The 15973-nt window shown below is 34.7% G+C and overlaps 1 protein-coding gene across 5 annotated transcripts in view; it reads right to left on the reverse strand.

Moving 5' to 3' along the window:
• Positions 1-15973, reverse strand: part of BTBD8 (BTB domain containing 8) — a 44330-nt gene that overhangs the window by 17680 nt on the left and 10677 nt on the right. For 2 of the 5 annotated variants that reach the window (XM_030032867.2, XM_030032870.1), the window contains exons 3-12: positions 15483-15754; positions 14474-14591; positions 11318-11407; positions 9042-9122; positions 7779-7875; positions 7051-7139; positions 6729-6831; positions 2885-3067; positions 1935-2072; positions 751-880 (exon numbers count right to left, since the gene is read on the reverse strand). In XM_030032867.2, the coding sequence (XP_029888727.1) occupies positions 751-880; positions 1935-2072; positions 2885-3067; positions 6729-6831; positions 7051-7139; positions 7779-7875; positions 9042-9122; positions 11318-11407; positions 14474-14591; positions 15483-15754 (1301 nt within the window). The other 3 variants (XM_030032868.2, XM_041127983.1, XM_041127984.1) reach the window with 3 other exon arrangements.

The following is a 15973-nucleotide window of genomic DNA, read 5'->3' on the forward strand; positions in this document are numbered from 1 at the left end:
GAGAAGGCTTCAACACATTCTTTTATAACACTGTACTGTCAAAGCTAATATTCAACCATAACCCGAACTCCATCATCAGTTCCGCATCCTCAGAATACTTGTGTACTTCAAAACAAAGAAACATTCAGAACAAAACCTCCTTTTTCTTGGGAGTGCTGTCTGTTAAAATTTGGAGAGAACACTATGCAGCTCCTTAGGGGCTCTCTGCAGTAGCATACACAATACCACAATACCAATCAACTGTGAACTCAAGCTATCTGCATTTACTCACAGTGCATGAGATAAGCATTATGCAAGAGACAAGCAGTATTTATACATTATGGAGAAAATAGTAAAGGACAGAAACTGAATTCATAGAACAGATAATCTGCTTTGTGCAAATTTAATTAATCCACAGTGCTTATCTCCTTAAAAACGAGACAGATAAGGTTTTTAATCCTACTGCAGTATTTTCAATAATTTAGAGTAGCTGTAAATAAGAATAGAATCAATCTACATGGTTTTGGTTCCTATTACATACACTGCTAAAAAGGAAAAAAGGGGGAGACTTTTCACAGAAAATGACTTACTGATTTCCATGTTTGAAACTAGCTAAGCATGCTATCATGCTTGTATTCTAAAATACCACTTCAAAAACCTAGAGCATCATAAACATTGCTTTAATTTGTATCTGGCTCCACAATACCACCTACATTTTATCTACTAAACAAACTGCTAAAAAATTCTAATGCCATTTGATGCCAGACGTACCTGCTTGTATTTTATGTTGATGGTCTGGCCTCATCAGCTTCCAGCTTTCTGTGTGACGAACAGCATAAAAAGACTGAACCAGGAAGACCCAGAGCTTATCACGCAGAGCCTGGATCTTGCACGTAAACCCCTGTGTTCAAGTAACAAATCAGCAGCTGGCGAGGGGCATATTGTCATAGCAACCAGTCATTATTCCTTTCAGAATCTACTTACTCCCTAAGCTAGATCAATGATGTCATCACTTATATTTTATAATGGTCTGGTGGATGGAGATGCTGGTTTTGAAGGATTATTGCCCACCACAGTGATTTTTACAATACTTTAAAACCAAGGCATACTACAGCACTAGAAAACACCACATTGCTCTTTTCTCCCTTCCTTTTCTTTCTTTCTTTTTTTTTTTTTTTTTTTTCTTAAATGAACCCCATAATAGCTCTTTACTGTCAGCTGTGTCACAACAAGGTCAAATACTCTAGGGAAAAATAATGTATCTGATTAAATTTTCATTGCTTTAACCACAAAGATCTACAATAACACCAGCTTGCAGTAATTCATTTTGCATTTATTTTTGATTCTTTGCTTGTAGCATCATTCTGGATTTTAATCAGTATGTCATGCTATTCATGAATTATCCACAGCGTTACAGTCAACCACAGCTTAAATATCATTATTTAGATTGTGCAGATATACACATATGGAGACTGACACCTCCCCCCAATCCGAAAAACCAGACCCTAGATTAAGAGGCAGTCCTTGCTTCAGAGGACAGTCTTAAACAAAAGCAAATGTAGCTGTGACTTACTTACAAAAACAGGGGCAAAGATACATAGAAGGAAAATAAGCTCTCTTCCCCTGTAAATTTAAGGTAATGCAACATTTTGATAAGTTTTTTCTCATCAGAAATTTAAAGTGATAGTAAAGATCAGCAGAGCAGTGGTGCCCATGGGACTTACATTCTCAGTAATAGATAATAATTTTTTTTATTGCCAGAGATAGGGTTTCTCCTTAAAGGAAAAAAGTGTTAATATCCAGTAAACAAATGCCAACATTTTCTGCACTTCCAACAGGACCTTGGATTTATGCAGATGCCACCTGAGCTCAAACCACATCATCTGATTTGAACCACTGCATGAAACAATACCAGAATAGTTTTTCCTACAAACACTGCACATTGAAAAACCTACCATCTCCTTCACATTTGTGGAGTCCAACAATGTATCCACAGCTACAAGAAGCAAGCAGCTATTTTCATTATTAATACTTTTTTCAATTGCATTAAAAATTAGTTCTAGAAGGTCAGGTTTGCTGCTCATCGCCTGTGCCTGAGGAAACAACAAAAGGCAGCCGTTTAAAACAAAAGAGTGTACTTCGTATGCAAAAGCATTACTGAGCAATCTGCTATCACGCTGTGCAGGAGGTATTCCAAAGCTGAGCATCTTCCTTTGTATCCATTCCATAACCCCACCCCTCTCCAGGCCTCTAGCAAATCATCCTGAGGCTTCTCACTAACCCAAATTTTAGGAACAAGCACACTGATGAATTTACAGCCACATGCAACTCTAGATTCAAAGGCCAAATGTTTTAACATCTCCCTATTTATTGTTTTAATCCTCTATACATATTAAAACAATCTTTCGTGGGAGAAATGAACCAGCTAGATGACTAGGTATGTTCTTACTAGGACTTGCAGCATTGCCACATTCTTGCAACTCGCAACAAAAATCAGTAGAAGTTTGAGTATACTGCTAATACTCATAATCATTCTTGTAAGAACATGCTGTTGTTCTAGGGGTCTGAAAGCTTTTTCGAAGCTTATGTATATATTTACCTCTTTCCAACACAGAAACTGTCGTACTAAATTCACTAGAACTTTTGCTTAAGAGGCACATAACCAGAACGCAGTATGAACCCTGCATATCAAAGTATTAATGTGTTTTAAAACTGCAGTGAAAAAACCCAACCAAACCACCGCCAAAAAAACCTAAGCACTGCCAATTTTTTTTTTAATTTTCCATAGAATTATACTTTAAAGCACAAGTTGAAACTATTTTGATTATTTAGCAGCCTGAACTATCCAAAGTGGGATACAATTCAATTTATTTGGAAGCATACAATAACTTGAGGGCACTTTTACCTGCAACAAAATAGAGAAGCCTTCACTTTGTACTACATGTAGGAAGTTTGCCACAATAAATGTTACACATTCTTCTTGTAGCCTAGATGCCAAGGCCACAGCTGTCTCTGTCCATTTCACTTGGGGAAGACTATTGATCAGCCGGTCACTCTCCATCAAAAGGAAAGCAGCATTCTTCTTGTTCTTAAAATAAAACCAGAAATTAGCCTGTTGCCAAGTAATCATCTAAAGAATTGCTGCTCATAAAATAGTTTGTTTAGTTACTGAACACTTACACAAGGATCCAATCATGTCTAATTTCCCTTCTTTAAGTAAATTTGGATTTTGATAATTCTGAACATTATACCTACCTTTGAAACTAAAGCAGCAGAAGAAAAATCTACTGCTTCTGTTTTGCCTGCTGAAGTTAGGCAGTAAAGTTTTCAGTGGCTTTTACTGTTATTTTTTCAACTGTGTATCATTACATACTGCAGTCCTGAACAATGTAAGGCAAATGTTAATGGGAGAAACTGAATAGAGAAGAACCTTTTAGGTCACTGAAAGATGTAGTAAAATGGGGAAGTGAAAGTTTTCGGTGAGTGTGGATGGCCTAGCATTTGGGATACAGAAATACCCAAGCATTTTCAGAGTTATGAATCCTTTTGCTTTATTTAAGAGAGTCAGACATCAAATACTTGCCTTCCCAGACAAGAGTTTTAATTGAACTTACCCTCTTTGTTGTCTAATGTTTCTCTAAGCAACATAACTGTTATGTTTATAGTTACATTTAAAACAAACAAACAGATTTGCTAATATTTATCCCCCTGGTCTGTGTCTTTCATGCATTACATGCATGCATTGCATCAGCACGGTACCTGAGGGCAACTTCTACTGGCTAACACATCACTTAAAAAGACTTGCAATTTATTGTTATCCACATTAGATTGAAAGCTCTACTGAACATGGCCTAGCATGTCACTGATAAATTATGCAGTAAGATCAGTAACACTGGAGAAAGCAACAATTCAGGTAAATATTTGACACAAAAACCCCTGCTGTAAATTCAGATTATAATCATGTTTGTCCCATGCAAAGTAGAAAGCAGGGAGGATTTTCCTCATGCATATTATAGTTAAAACATAAAATCTGGCCAGCCATTGTTCAACTGTATTTTATTATTTTACTCATCTGTGGGCAAAACCAGTTTGCTTCTATGCATATAAGGTAGATTAAAGATTAAGTATATGCTTATTATTTGATCTTGCACCCACTGGACTCAATTACAAGTTTTTTGAATTGTCCAGAATTCAGCCCCTGCTCACAAGGCAATAAGCATTTACTCCATTAGACACTTCCAGTGAAATAGAAAATGCCTTAATTGACTTCTAATTAAATCAGCACTTTGTAGGAGTGGCTCTAACTGAATTTTACTTGTCTTGTTATATTTTTTTCCTAATCATTCTAAAGTGGAGTCCACTTATCTAAAAAAAATGGTAATTTTCTTGCAGGTAGTTTAGACACCAGGGATAAGTACCTGAACAGTGTTTTAAACTGCACTCCCCTTTTAATGTTTCTGTGGTCATCATTGTGGCTTCCCAGAGATTTCCTGATCAGCAATCTCCTTTTCTTTGCACCTTTTCTTCCTCTGAAGGGCTGCCCCACATTGTTTTACATTTCCAAGATTGGTAAATGAAAGGATCAGTAGAGTCATACTGTTTAACTGGGTGTAACTGTTAACAAGTTTTACAGCAGAGAACTGTAGCAGCAGAGAAAAGATGATTGTAAAACATTCAGTATCCCCTGCAAAATTAATGTCAGACCTTTTCTTCTTTCTCCCTCAAGCAGCATTAAGCATTTTTGCAGACTGTGAAAAACTCCGCTGGGAGTTCCACAAGTTTTTGGACTGGGTGTCTTATGAGCTCAGAGTTAATGATCACTCATCAGAACTGTTCTGTGGGCAGAAGAGGCTTATGCTTTATTTTTAATTTTGCAATTCTGAAAGCTTTCTAGGCTTCAGTCCATAAAATACCACTGAACCTTGCAAAGGCACACCAACACAAATTTTAAGTCAGTAAAATGGGAACCAAAACACACTTTAGTCCAGAGTGCAAAAATCTTCCAGAGAAGCTGGGTACACAACTGGAGCAGTACCAAGGACCACAGTGCAAATGCTGGTAGCTTAAAGATAGCTCACGTATTTCAACACAAACTGTAACCACAGCATCTTGATATAACAGGCACAGAGGTGAAGGAAAGCCTGAAGTACCTTAGGTTTACCTTTAAGTTGTCCTGATAATGTTGCACAAGGGTGCCTGGCGAAGAGCCTAGAACTGTGTCTACATACACTCTTGGCTACAGTACATACCTAAGCTAGTTTAGAGATGGGTGGTGGTGTAACTAAGAACACCTGTAGATCAGAATGAACTGAAAACTTCTGAAATATTTATACAACATATGACATACAAAGCTATGTATATATTCTAGAAACAACTGAGTATACTGATCTAATATAATGGCAGAACACATAGTATCTTAAGAGCTACAGCTACTATCTTTATTCTGTTCGAAATTATGCATTCTGGCAGAAGGACTGTTTGGTTTCTATTAACTGTGGATACTCTCAAGCTTCTCTTGGTACAGCCACATAGCTCTGAAATCTCTTGTTTTTCAGGCTTCCACCTGAATATGCAGTAGCAACCACCACTCACAACTGACCTGCTGGCCTCAGCACTTGATGGGGTAAGTACTCCATCAAAGAAGTCCTGAGAAAAAACAGTCCCAAGAAGCCTTCACAGGCCTCTCAGTGAGGGGCAGCTCTTGGCCAGAACCATTTAAGAGTGCATCTCTTGAACTACGGGTATGTTTGGCAGCATGGGTAGCCATACCTGAGCTATTTAGCTTGGATAACAACAATAACAGAGACATGGGGCCAAGGACTTCAGCATGAGATATATGAGACATCACATACTTAGATGTCTGGTGTGTGCTAGAACCAAAGTTGTCCTGTGAATGTTAACTGAGCTAGTTAGATTAAACTTCACATATGCCAATCCACATTACAGCCACATACATACTCATGCTTGGCAGCAGCTGTACAGATTCACCTTTAGCTCCTCTATGTACTCTTCATATCTCTGTTCCAATTGAGTGCATTTATAGGCTAATTACTGGACCAAATTCCTGTTAACAGGTCTAGTTCAAATCAGTTACTTTAAGTCAGCTCTGAGCATAGTTTTATACAGAAACACAATTAGAAAGTACTTAACTTTAGGCAGACCTGAAACGGAACAATGTAAGTATGTGCCACAAAAAATGAATGCCGAGCTTTGAGGGGACCAGTTCAGTACTGTTATCTGAGAAGTAGAAGAAGTGTATACTATACTGTTACTTTATTTTTGAAAAGTCAGCTTGCCTGTAAACAAATGGCAGTGATCACCTGAAGTCTGAAAAAAAAAAAAAAAGTACATTTTTTCCAAATTAGAATATAGGTAAAGAGGAAAAGGCAATCACAGATGATGTATGCCGCCACCTAACATAGAAATTGATAAACCAATTTGCTGTTCCTCGCTATCTGAATACATAATGTTGTGCTATGATGTCACAGCTGTGTTTCATAAACTTATTTTGTATTATTATGCTGGACTTGGATGTGATTATCACTAGACTGCCCTGAAGCATAACGATGACATCTGCACATCAAAATCTGTTTGTAAATTGTTATTTTAATGGGAATTTTTACATAGTTTAAGTGTACTACAGATTTTAAATACTATATTTATTATCTCTTGAATTACACTGTACAGCTAAATAAGGAAAAAATTTACATTGTTCTAGTTTTATATAAAGCACACTACATACTACTTACCAAAGAGTTAATCAACATAACAAGACAGTTGTTTTGAAGTTCAGTAGGTAAACCGGCAAAGCTTCTCTCTGACAAACATTTTGCAAAATGTTTTCCTACCCATCTGTTGAAAAGAGAGCCTTTCTTAGGTAAGGAAGATGAAAAATGTTCCATCTTCACTTGTTAGCATAAATGATGCCTCTAAAGTATTGTGAAGAAAAAAAATGTTTTAAATGTGAACATTTTATATGCCAAAATAAACCCAATCTTGCAAAATAAAATAATTTCAACAGAAAGCAAAGAAATGAAAAACATAAACAATAATTTATTTTATTTTACTTACTTCATGCAAGCAGCATATAGGTTTTCCACTCCCAATGAATAAGCAATAGCCATGCACTCTAGTACAGGTTGCTGTTTTCCAGGAACAGGCTAGAATTGTTAGCATATTATCACAATTATTGTACATTCTGACTTACAGAAGAGACTGTACAGAAGTACAAAATCTTCATTTAAAACAGAAGGACTGTTAGCTACTATGATATTTAAGTTTGTTTGCCTTTATGCAGAATAGGGAAGTCATCTGTTTCCACACATGTCAATAAAGTAGCATTCAGTCTAGTAAGCCTAGTGCAAGAAAATGCTCAACTCTGAGCAGTTGTTTGTTTTTAAACTAATTGAACAGAAATATTTTCTAAATATATGCCCAGAAAACCTGATATGCAAATATGTAGTATTTCCATATTCCTATTAAAGTACAATTATGTATACAATGGGATGTATTAAATTATACTCCATGTAATTTAATATATTGAATTGTGTGAAATACTGCTTTTCATCAGCTGTGGTTTACAAGTTTCTATAAATAGGTGGATGATAACCACAGGCCTTACTCCCATCATCAATCACAGTGAATTTAGCAGATTTACACATAAGAATAGGCTCCGTTGACTTAAGCTAACACCTTGACCACACAGTTGTTAAGTATCTCATCAATGTGATGTTTAAGTAATAAAACCAAAATTCTTCTTAAGCTTTACAGCTCACGAAGTAGCATGAGAACTGACATACCTTTTGGAAAAAATTGCAGTAATCTCTTTTCAAAATGTAGATAGCTACTTCTTTCAGCCCATCTAGCCCATACATATCTGCAATGCCCAACATGCGACTAAAGAGAAAGCAGTAGCAACAGGAATCAAAAATCATTTTGATATATGCATTTTGCTTACAAGACAATTTACATGCTAATTTCACCTCTTTGTTCAGTCAGAATTTACTGCAGAAATGGACTGATAACCAAGTGTGAAACTTGCCAAAGAATAATCTTCAAACAGGAACACGTATTGACCTAATAATAATCTCCCAACCACTAAGTTCAGTCGATATAAAAGCCTCAGCCACTGACTGAGAAACTCTTTAGAAGACTCTCAGTTTCTCTATTTTAAAGGTAGCAAGTGAAAAAGATATTTGTGCCAGCAGAGGGTTTTTTTTTTTTGTAGTTTTTTTCCAAGGATTATGTAAAATGTTATTGATGTCATCATATCTGAGAATTATGCCCCTTCCAAATACTAAAAAGCACAGTGAGCAAACTATGAATTATTTTATATAATAATTAACACCATAGTTTTATTTTCTGTATCAATTAATTACCTAAGCATTGACATTTGGACATATTATAAACAATTGCATATTTTTATTTTAGACAGACAAACTTTGAACAATTTCTAACATTAAGAAATTGTAGCATTTTAATGTTTAGTGGCAGAGTTCAACAGCTAATATATAAATGGTTTCAGGGAATTTACACATGTCAGAACTTACTTCACTAATACACAATTATGTATTAAACTGTGATTAAAAACTATCCCAGAAGAAAATGCCAACATTTACATTGGTTGCTATATATCATCTTTTATGGATCTGAGATTAACTACTTAGCCTTTGCATCAACTCAAGTGATTATTTAAAAATAAATTCCAAATATTAACTGTTACATATTATCACACATTGTATATATTATTCTGAAAATGAAAAGGAACGTACAGGCAAATTGGGAATTATTTTGGTATAAAACACCCTCCTGTTTTTCCACTCTCCTCACGTAATATTCCAAAAATGGCTGGCACACTTTTTCCAGTAGCTGTCAAATAAATAAGATTTCTTCAACAGCTTTATTTTTGGAATTTCCTCAAGTATGTTTAGGTGTAATGATCATTATATTTGACATCTTTGTCTTATTTATACTATATGAAGGATTTTCCTTTTGACTTTTAACTGAGAAAATACAGAACAAGCACAAATTACAATTAAAAAATAATAAAAGTTGACATATACCCAACATCAACTTTGTCTGGGAAGTCCATAATACCTCCATATATAAAATGCAAGATGACACTCATTTCTACATGGCTTATGCTGCAAAAAAGAAAGGAAAAAAGTACAAATAAAGACGTGTCCAGAATAAAATGCATCAAATTTCTTAGCCAAAGGAAGTTGGTCAAAAGCCTGATACATCATCCAGCTGTTCTGTGAATGGAAGGTAAATGATCTGATAAATATAAAGCTATTTTCAAGATAACTGCAATGTGAAAGTATCTAGATGAACTATATTTTGGGTGAATTTTGCTACTCAATAGTCTTGCTGAAACTTTGTAATACTTTAAATCTTTGAAAATAAGTCATAAACAGACTAATACTAGTATCTAGATTATTTACACTGATAATATAAAGGATTTTTTTCATCATCTCCAAGCTCTTTACTAGTAATAAGTCAATTATTAAGCAACCATATATTTAAAAATTGTTTTACAATAATTTTTTTTAATTCTTGATTTTATGATATATTTAAGCTTTTCCCACAATAAAAATACATTTAATAGTTTTATTGCAATGCTAAGTAGGAATTTTGCATCTCAAATTATTTAGAAAAAAATCTTTATGCCTAGATTTAGATTAAGAAATATGGAATTCTTACACAGAGTAGTGTTTGCATCCTCGCATCGTCCCAGCACCATAATGCAGAAAGGCATAGAATGTCTATTTTAAATGGTGGACACAATCTCCTGAACAATACATTATTGTATTTACGTACATACGTCTTGGTATGCAATCTTCAGAACCCACAAGTACTGTGTACATCAGTATAAATGGAATATAGTCATGCAGATTGAGCTAAGACCCTTTAAAACATTAGACATGTTTAAGCAACAGACATTGATGACTAAAAACAAAAGGAAGAAAACTACCATGTTGCAACATGCTAAGAAGTGAAATCAGCACAGTTGTGCCTCTGTATATTAGTACGTGATAGCCATAAAATCAGCAAGAAGGAGTTTCCCTGCAGCCTTGACAGCTGTTACCTATGTAGAATTTTCATTATTTCAGAGTAAGCCATATGTACTTTATTTATAAGTGTTTAAAAAGACAGCATGGAAATCTGCACCAAACAGAAAACTGAACTAGAAAAGGTAAAATTATGGATACGATTCTTAATAACAGAAATTAAGAGACATTGGCATATGAATATACTCTATAAAGATTAAGTACTTCTCAGGAAAAAGCCTCTACTGAAAAATAAGGGCAAAAAGTTCTTAACCATGTAGAAATCAATTACAGGGAGAGAAGTATAAATACCAGAGTAATTGTTGATTATCAGCCTCTAAAACATACTATGTATAGCATAAAAGCTAAGGAATCAATTAAATTAGAAGTGTATTGTTTTATAAGGATTAGAAAGTTATAACCAAATCAACAGATAACCTTCCTGATTTTGCAGCAATATTATTACACTGACAGAAAACTAAAATTATGAAAATAGGAGAAAGTATCACTTGGCCAAGCAATTTTATATTAACACAAATTATATTTTGCAGCACTGTAAGGTACACAGTTCTTTCTGAAGAAAGCTAAGTCAGCCAACATCATGCCTGAACAAAAAAGGCTAACATATACAAGTATCAGTATTAGTTTGCTTTTAAAGAAAATTTAATATATTTCAGTTGATTTTTCTGATACTGAAAAGAACTAACCTGGCAGTCCCCAGTTTATCTTTGAAGTCTTAAGTATTTATCCTACACTGACAGCTCCATTATTTTCGGCTCTCACACAGAAAGCCATTGCGAACAAGCACATTAGTCAAAATTATTTTAGTGTATGATGCTGAAATATCATTATTAAACACTATTTAAGAAATGTAATTGTTTATTCATCTTTACATTGTAAGTATACTCTTACTGTACAAATAGATACGAAAATAAATTACACTGTTCAGACATTTGTAATACTTTTCATGACATGTACAACATGAAGTGAAAGAATATAATTGTAAAATAGACTGTGAATACTAAAACATACTCTACAAAAAAGGATTAGTACTCTTCTGCTGATGAAAGAGACTTCTTCCCTGAACCATCTGACAATATTAACAAATACACTACACAAGCTGTTTCATACTGAAGTCAAAACAGTACTCAGGAAATGGATCAGGTTGAAGAAAAGTGTCAAGGCAGATTAATCTTCAGTGCTCTATACACAGCACAGTTGTTACATATTTGCAGTGATTTTAAATTGCCTACCTTTGCTCCCACATGACTTGCAAAGACAACACTTACCCTTGAAGAGTGATGTGCTCTTGGGAGCTTTCAGCCCAACTTCCACTCAGCATAGCAGCAAAGTAACTAGATCTGGCACATAAAATGGCCCTGAGAGAGAAAAAGTAAACATTATTCCACTAGATACAAATATTTATTATGAGACTCTTTGATAACATTGACTTAAATCTTTGCCCTTTATGCTTTAAGGTGTCATCTGTATACTGCATGCCTTTTCTTCCAGTATGTTTGGAATTTCAAAATATGCTAGAGAAAAAAAACAAACAGTACTCTAAATTTCTCAGTTAAAGCTTGTTTCTAGGGTGACTTCGACGTTCACACAGAGTTTCCTTTTATATGATATCAAATTGCAAATTTATTTCTTCTGGTTTATTTACCAAATAACAATAAATAACATTGTTTATACAGCCCCATTTTAGCCAAATAATTATATCCTGAATCTTTTAAATTATTTCTATACTACAGAATGTGTATTTATTAAAATGAAAAGAGAAGTATAAAACTTCTCTTACTCAAAATTGGCTGGCCACCTACCAGCACATCGTAAAAGTCAAACAAACTTCATACTAACATCTGATACAACAATATGATGTGTGTTTCCAGCACTGTTTAAGAAAAGCTATGAATTACTTCTGTTTAGACTTACCACCCGTGTATATTTAAAGGCATAACTGGCCATAAAGGGGCTAATTCGATTTACTACTACTTCCATCAAAGACAATAAAGAAACCCCAGACCAGTAGTCTGTGTATCTCCGTATCTCCACCAGTATCACAGTCTTCGAAAAACCAGATGAGAAGACCTTTGCAACAGGAGCTTCTCAAGGTGGAAGTGGAAGGGCAGAAAGGAAGAGAAGATGGTAGATGAAAACTGCTTTATGATTTCACCCTTCCAGATTTACAGCAGTTATAGTGTTAGCTTTTATGTATCTTATCTGGGCTATCACAGCTGTAGATAATATTCTCATACATACAGTTTTTCCCTGACACTTACTAAGCTTCCTATTATTTATAAAATTACTTTATGTAATGTATTTCCCGTGGCAGAAAAAGCAAAGTGTTATATCAAGCATGAGAATCCTTTCTCTTACATGTATTTTTTGGCTCTTAAAATGTTTCAGAGCACTCTCATTTTGCGTAGGAAGAAGTAAGAAGAATGCTATTTATGGTCTTTTTTGTAGTCGTTATATATTCTGGAATCTCTCATCTCTCTTCCCTCCTCCTGCTTCAGAAGTCTCAAAACTTTAAATTAGGAACTGCTTGCACATTCCTCCTGTGATTCATCCAGCAATAATAATAATAATAATAATGAAGCTTTTACAGAATGTTTCATTTCTCAGTGTGAAGTATGTCCACACGTAAATGGGCATTACATCACAACTTTGAGTATTTGAAATTTTGAATATAAAACCAAGATTGCATGTGTGTAAGATACAATAACACAATATCATGGAGATATGAAGTACACTATCTCCAATTTTGTCATCCTCTTCCAAATAAATTTTAGAAATGAACAGGGCTAGATCAACTTCAAGAGCATAGTTGAAGTGGATATTTCAAAGACTCATTTTAAATAAGACAGCTACTCAGTAGAATATGGACAAGTCTGTACTACCTAAATATACATTGATAAAATTTCAACTTATAAAATACATGGACATGCCAAATTAATCTGAAGTAAAATTATCTCTGCTTTCCTACTGTCATGGTTTATGCCACAAGTTTATGACTGAACAAATTTGACTTGCTCCACTCAGAGCTCTGTAAGAATGCAACACAGCACTAGGAAGATGTAGCTTGGCAACTCTCTCAGAGCACTGTTGCTCACACTGTGAAGTCTACTGGAAGTTCATAGGACTTAATGAGAAAGTAAGGAATACTGAGATAAGTAGGTGGGTGAGCATGGGGGCTTAAACTGTCTTCTGTTTGAGAACTTAAAAAAAACACCTTAAAATAAGTAAATCATACTGGTGCTTTCACCACAGTTACACCCAAAGTTAGATTTCCCTTATTGACTCCTACTGTTCACATGATACAGTACTAAAATAAGCAAGTCTTGTGCCTGTTTCAGAACATCCTTGTTTTCTCTATGATTTACTCCGTATTTTTTGATGCTGGTTAGAGTAGATACATTGCTCCAGGCAGCAAATGGCCTAAATTAAAGAAGCTCTGCTGATGAAATCTTTTTGTTGACTTTCTTTTTGCATAAATTATTCGTTTCGCAAAGTTACAGACCTGAGAACATGTCTTCTTGCAGTGTAGACCAGAAGAAAGAAATCTAATTACACTACATTCTGGAAATGTAGTATATATCCTAATTCTATTATTTAAAAAAATAAAATACCCCCCTGCCCCATTATGACATATCTTCTGTAAAGATATTTGTAACGTCAGTAATATAACACCCCCCCCCCCCCCCGGTTTTGTGTTGAGAAAATATTAAAAGTGGTAAAGGTTTTTTATAATCTCTCTGTTATTTATATACTCAAAGGGAACAAAATACAGGCTGTCTAGTTTGCTATCTCAAATGCAAACAAGACTCATATCAAAGGTACAAGGAATGGTACTGACACTTTAATTTGCTTTCCCAACCTACAGAAGTCCAATAAGCCAAAGTTCTTAAATGGTCTTGGACTTCAGACCTACTAAAGGCTGCTGACAATCTTTACATCTACATGACTGAAGTAATGAAAGTAGAATCAGATTCCGTATGCAGTTCTGAAGAGCAGAAAAAAAAAAAAAAAATTACTACTCCAGAAACTTTGTACCTGTATGGTAATTTTATTCAGCATTAATAGCTGAATAGTTTATTGATTGATTTTTCATTTTCTTCAGAGAGCACAGATTATTTAAAAAAAGGTTAGCAAAGAAAACCTACACAGTATTTATACATGAGTATGTACTCATTATATGAGTTTACAATGGCAATCTTAGAAGTGCTAAAAACGCAGTTGTTTTCACAATAGTTGCTGTTAATGAGATAAATAATTTTCCTTAGTATCAAAGTACAGCCACTTATCACATAAGACCTAAAAACTATAATGGTTCACAGCTAGATAACAGTACCAGCAATAACTTACTATAGATACAGAGTACCAGCAGCATTTTATACTAGAAGGATTTTGGTTGAAATACTTTACAGTAAATACTTATGTACCTGTGAGCTTGAAAATCTTTGCCTTCTATGCAGATATTAATATCTGGACAACAGCGCTTCTTGTAGAGCATCATTAAGTCTTGTCCTAACACAGATGCAGTTTCTAGTTTGGAATTACCTGCAGATGGAGAGAAACAGCTATTTTCACTTTGTCCAGTGTAGACTAGACTACTGACAGTACAGACAACTTAAAATATTTGAGAAGAAGAATCTGACATAATTAATTTTTTTAAACATTGCATATTCAAGCTAGAATTTTCCTTGAAAGGTTTTCTAGACCTTGCATTTTACTTCTTGTTTTGACTTGAGATATGAGGAATTTGACCAATGCTTGGTATTTGACATCTATAGAAGTGCTACAGTTACTCTTTTGTAACATTATGTAGCCAGTTCATTTTTTCTACAGAGATCTGGTAACTCTGCAGTAAAGAAAAGTAGACTCTGAAGAAGTTCAGGGTCATGTAGTGCTACAAGCTTCTGCCTGAACAGACTTGTTGCTTGATCCTGTCTTACTGACACAGCTGTAGCAGCCAACACCTCTGGTGTAGATGCAGTTACATATTTCCTTGTGTTACTTCATTCATGGTTATAGTAGGGAAGATTCTGAAAGATTCCAAAATCCTCATAAAACAAGTGGAGCTACTGTAATTTGCTAGAAAAGGAAAGGAATGGAGAGATTCTGCTCTGTGGAACTCCCCCATGGTGAATACTCAAGTTTGCTGTATTACAGAGAAAAGACTGGACACAATGCCGATGAACATGCCCGATGCCTTGCAAGTCCTGTCTTATTATGCTGCACATTGGCTGGGAACCACTCCTGCCAAACTTCTGCAGCAATTCATTTTTTCAAAGTGTGAGAGAATGAGGTAGACCATAGCAAAGAATATCCATGTAACTTGTGTTATAACAATAGCTTTTATCTTTGCCTGCATTTTTACATCTGTATAAGTCTTTGGATAATTATTTAAAAGACAAAAATAAACAAACAAAAGTATAATTCCAAAGCTACCTGCAGTGGCTTTGTTGCTTTCTGCATCAACGACTACTTCTGGAATTTCATCTTCAATACAGGATGAACAAGCAACTTCTTTCTGCACAGCTCCACTTGGAGTATTCTGATCAACAGGTGTGTTTTTACCATCTCCAAGACAATTTACATTTGTTTGAATATTCTGAAGAGTAGCAATGTTGTTTTCTTGTATTAATTTGGGTTCCAATACTTTTTTCATCATAGCCAGCTCCTCAGCTTCTTTCAGATTTTTATCAGATGAATATACAAGCCTAGAAGATGACACTAAGTTTACTCCTGTAATTTTTTAATTAATCAAAACAAACAAATAAAACCCAACTTTTTTTGTCTAACAAAGTTCATGACCAGAAAACAAAAGCTGGACTCTACAGTGCTTAATAATAAAAACCCCCTTTTTAAAACTCTATCTCTGAAAAACTTATTTCTGCAATGCTTGAAAAAGCATAAACAAGCATTACAAGTAAAATGTA

The sequence above is a fragment of the Aquila chrysaetos genome, chromosome 12 (genome assembly GCF_900496995.4).
Source record: "Aquila chrysaetos chrysaetos chromosome 12, bAquChr1.4, whole genome shotgun sequence".
NCBI classification, from domain to species: Eukaryota; Metazoa; Chordata; class Aves; order Accipitriformes; family Accipitridae; genus Aquila; species Aquila chrysaetos.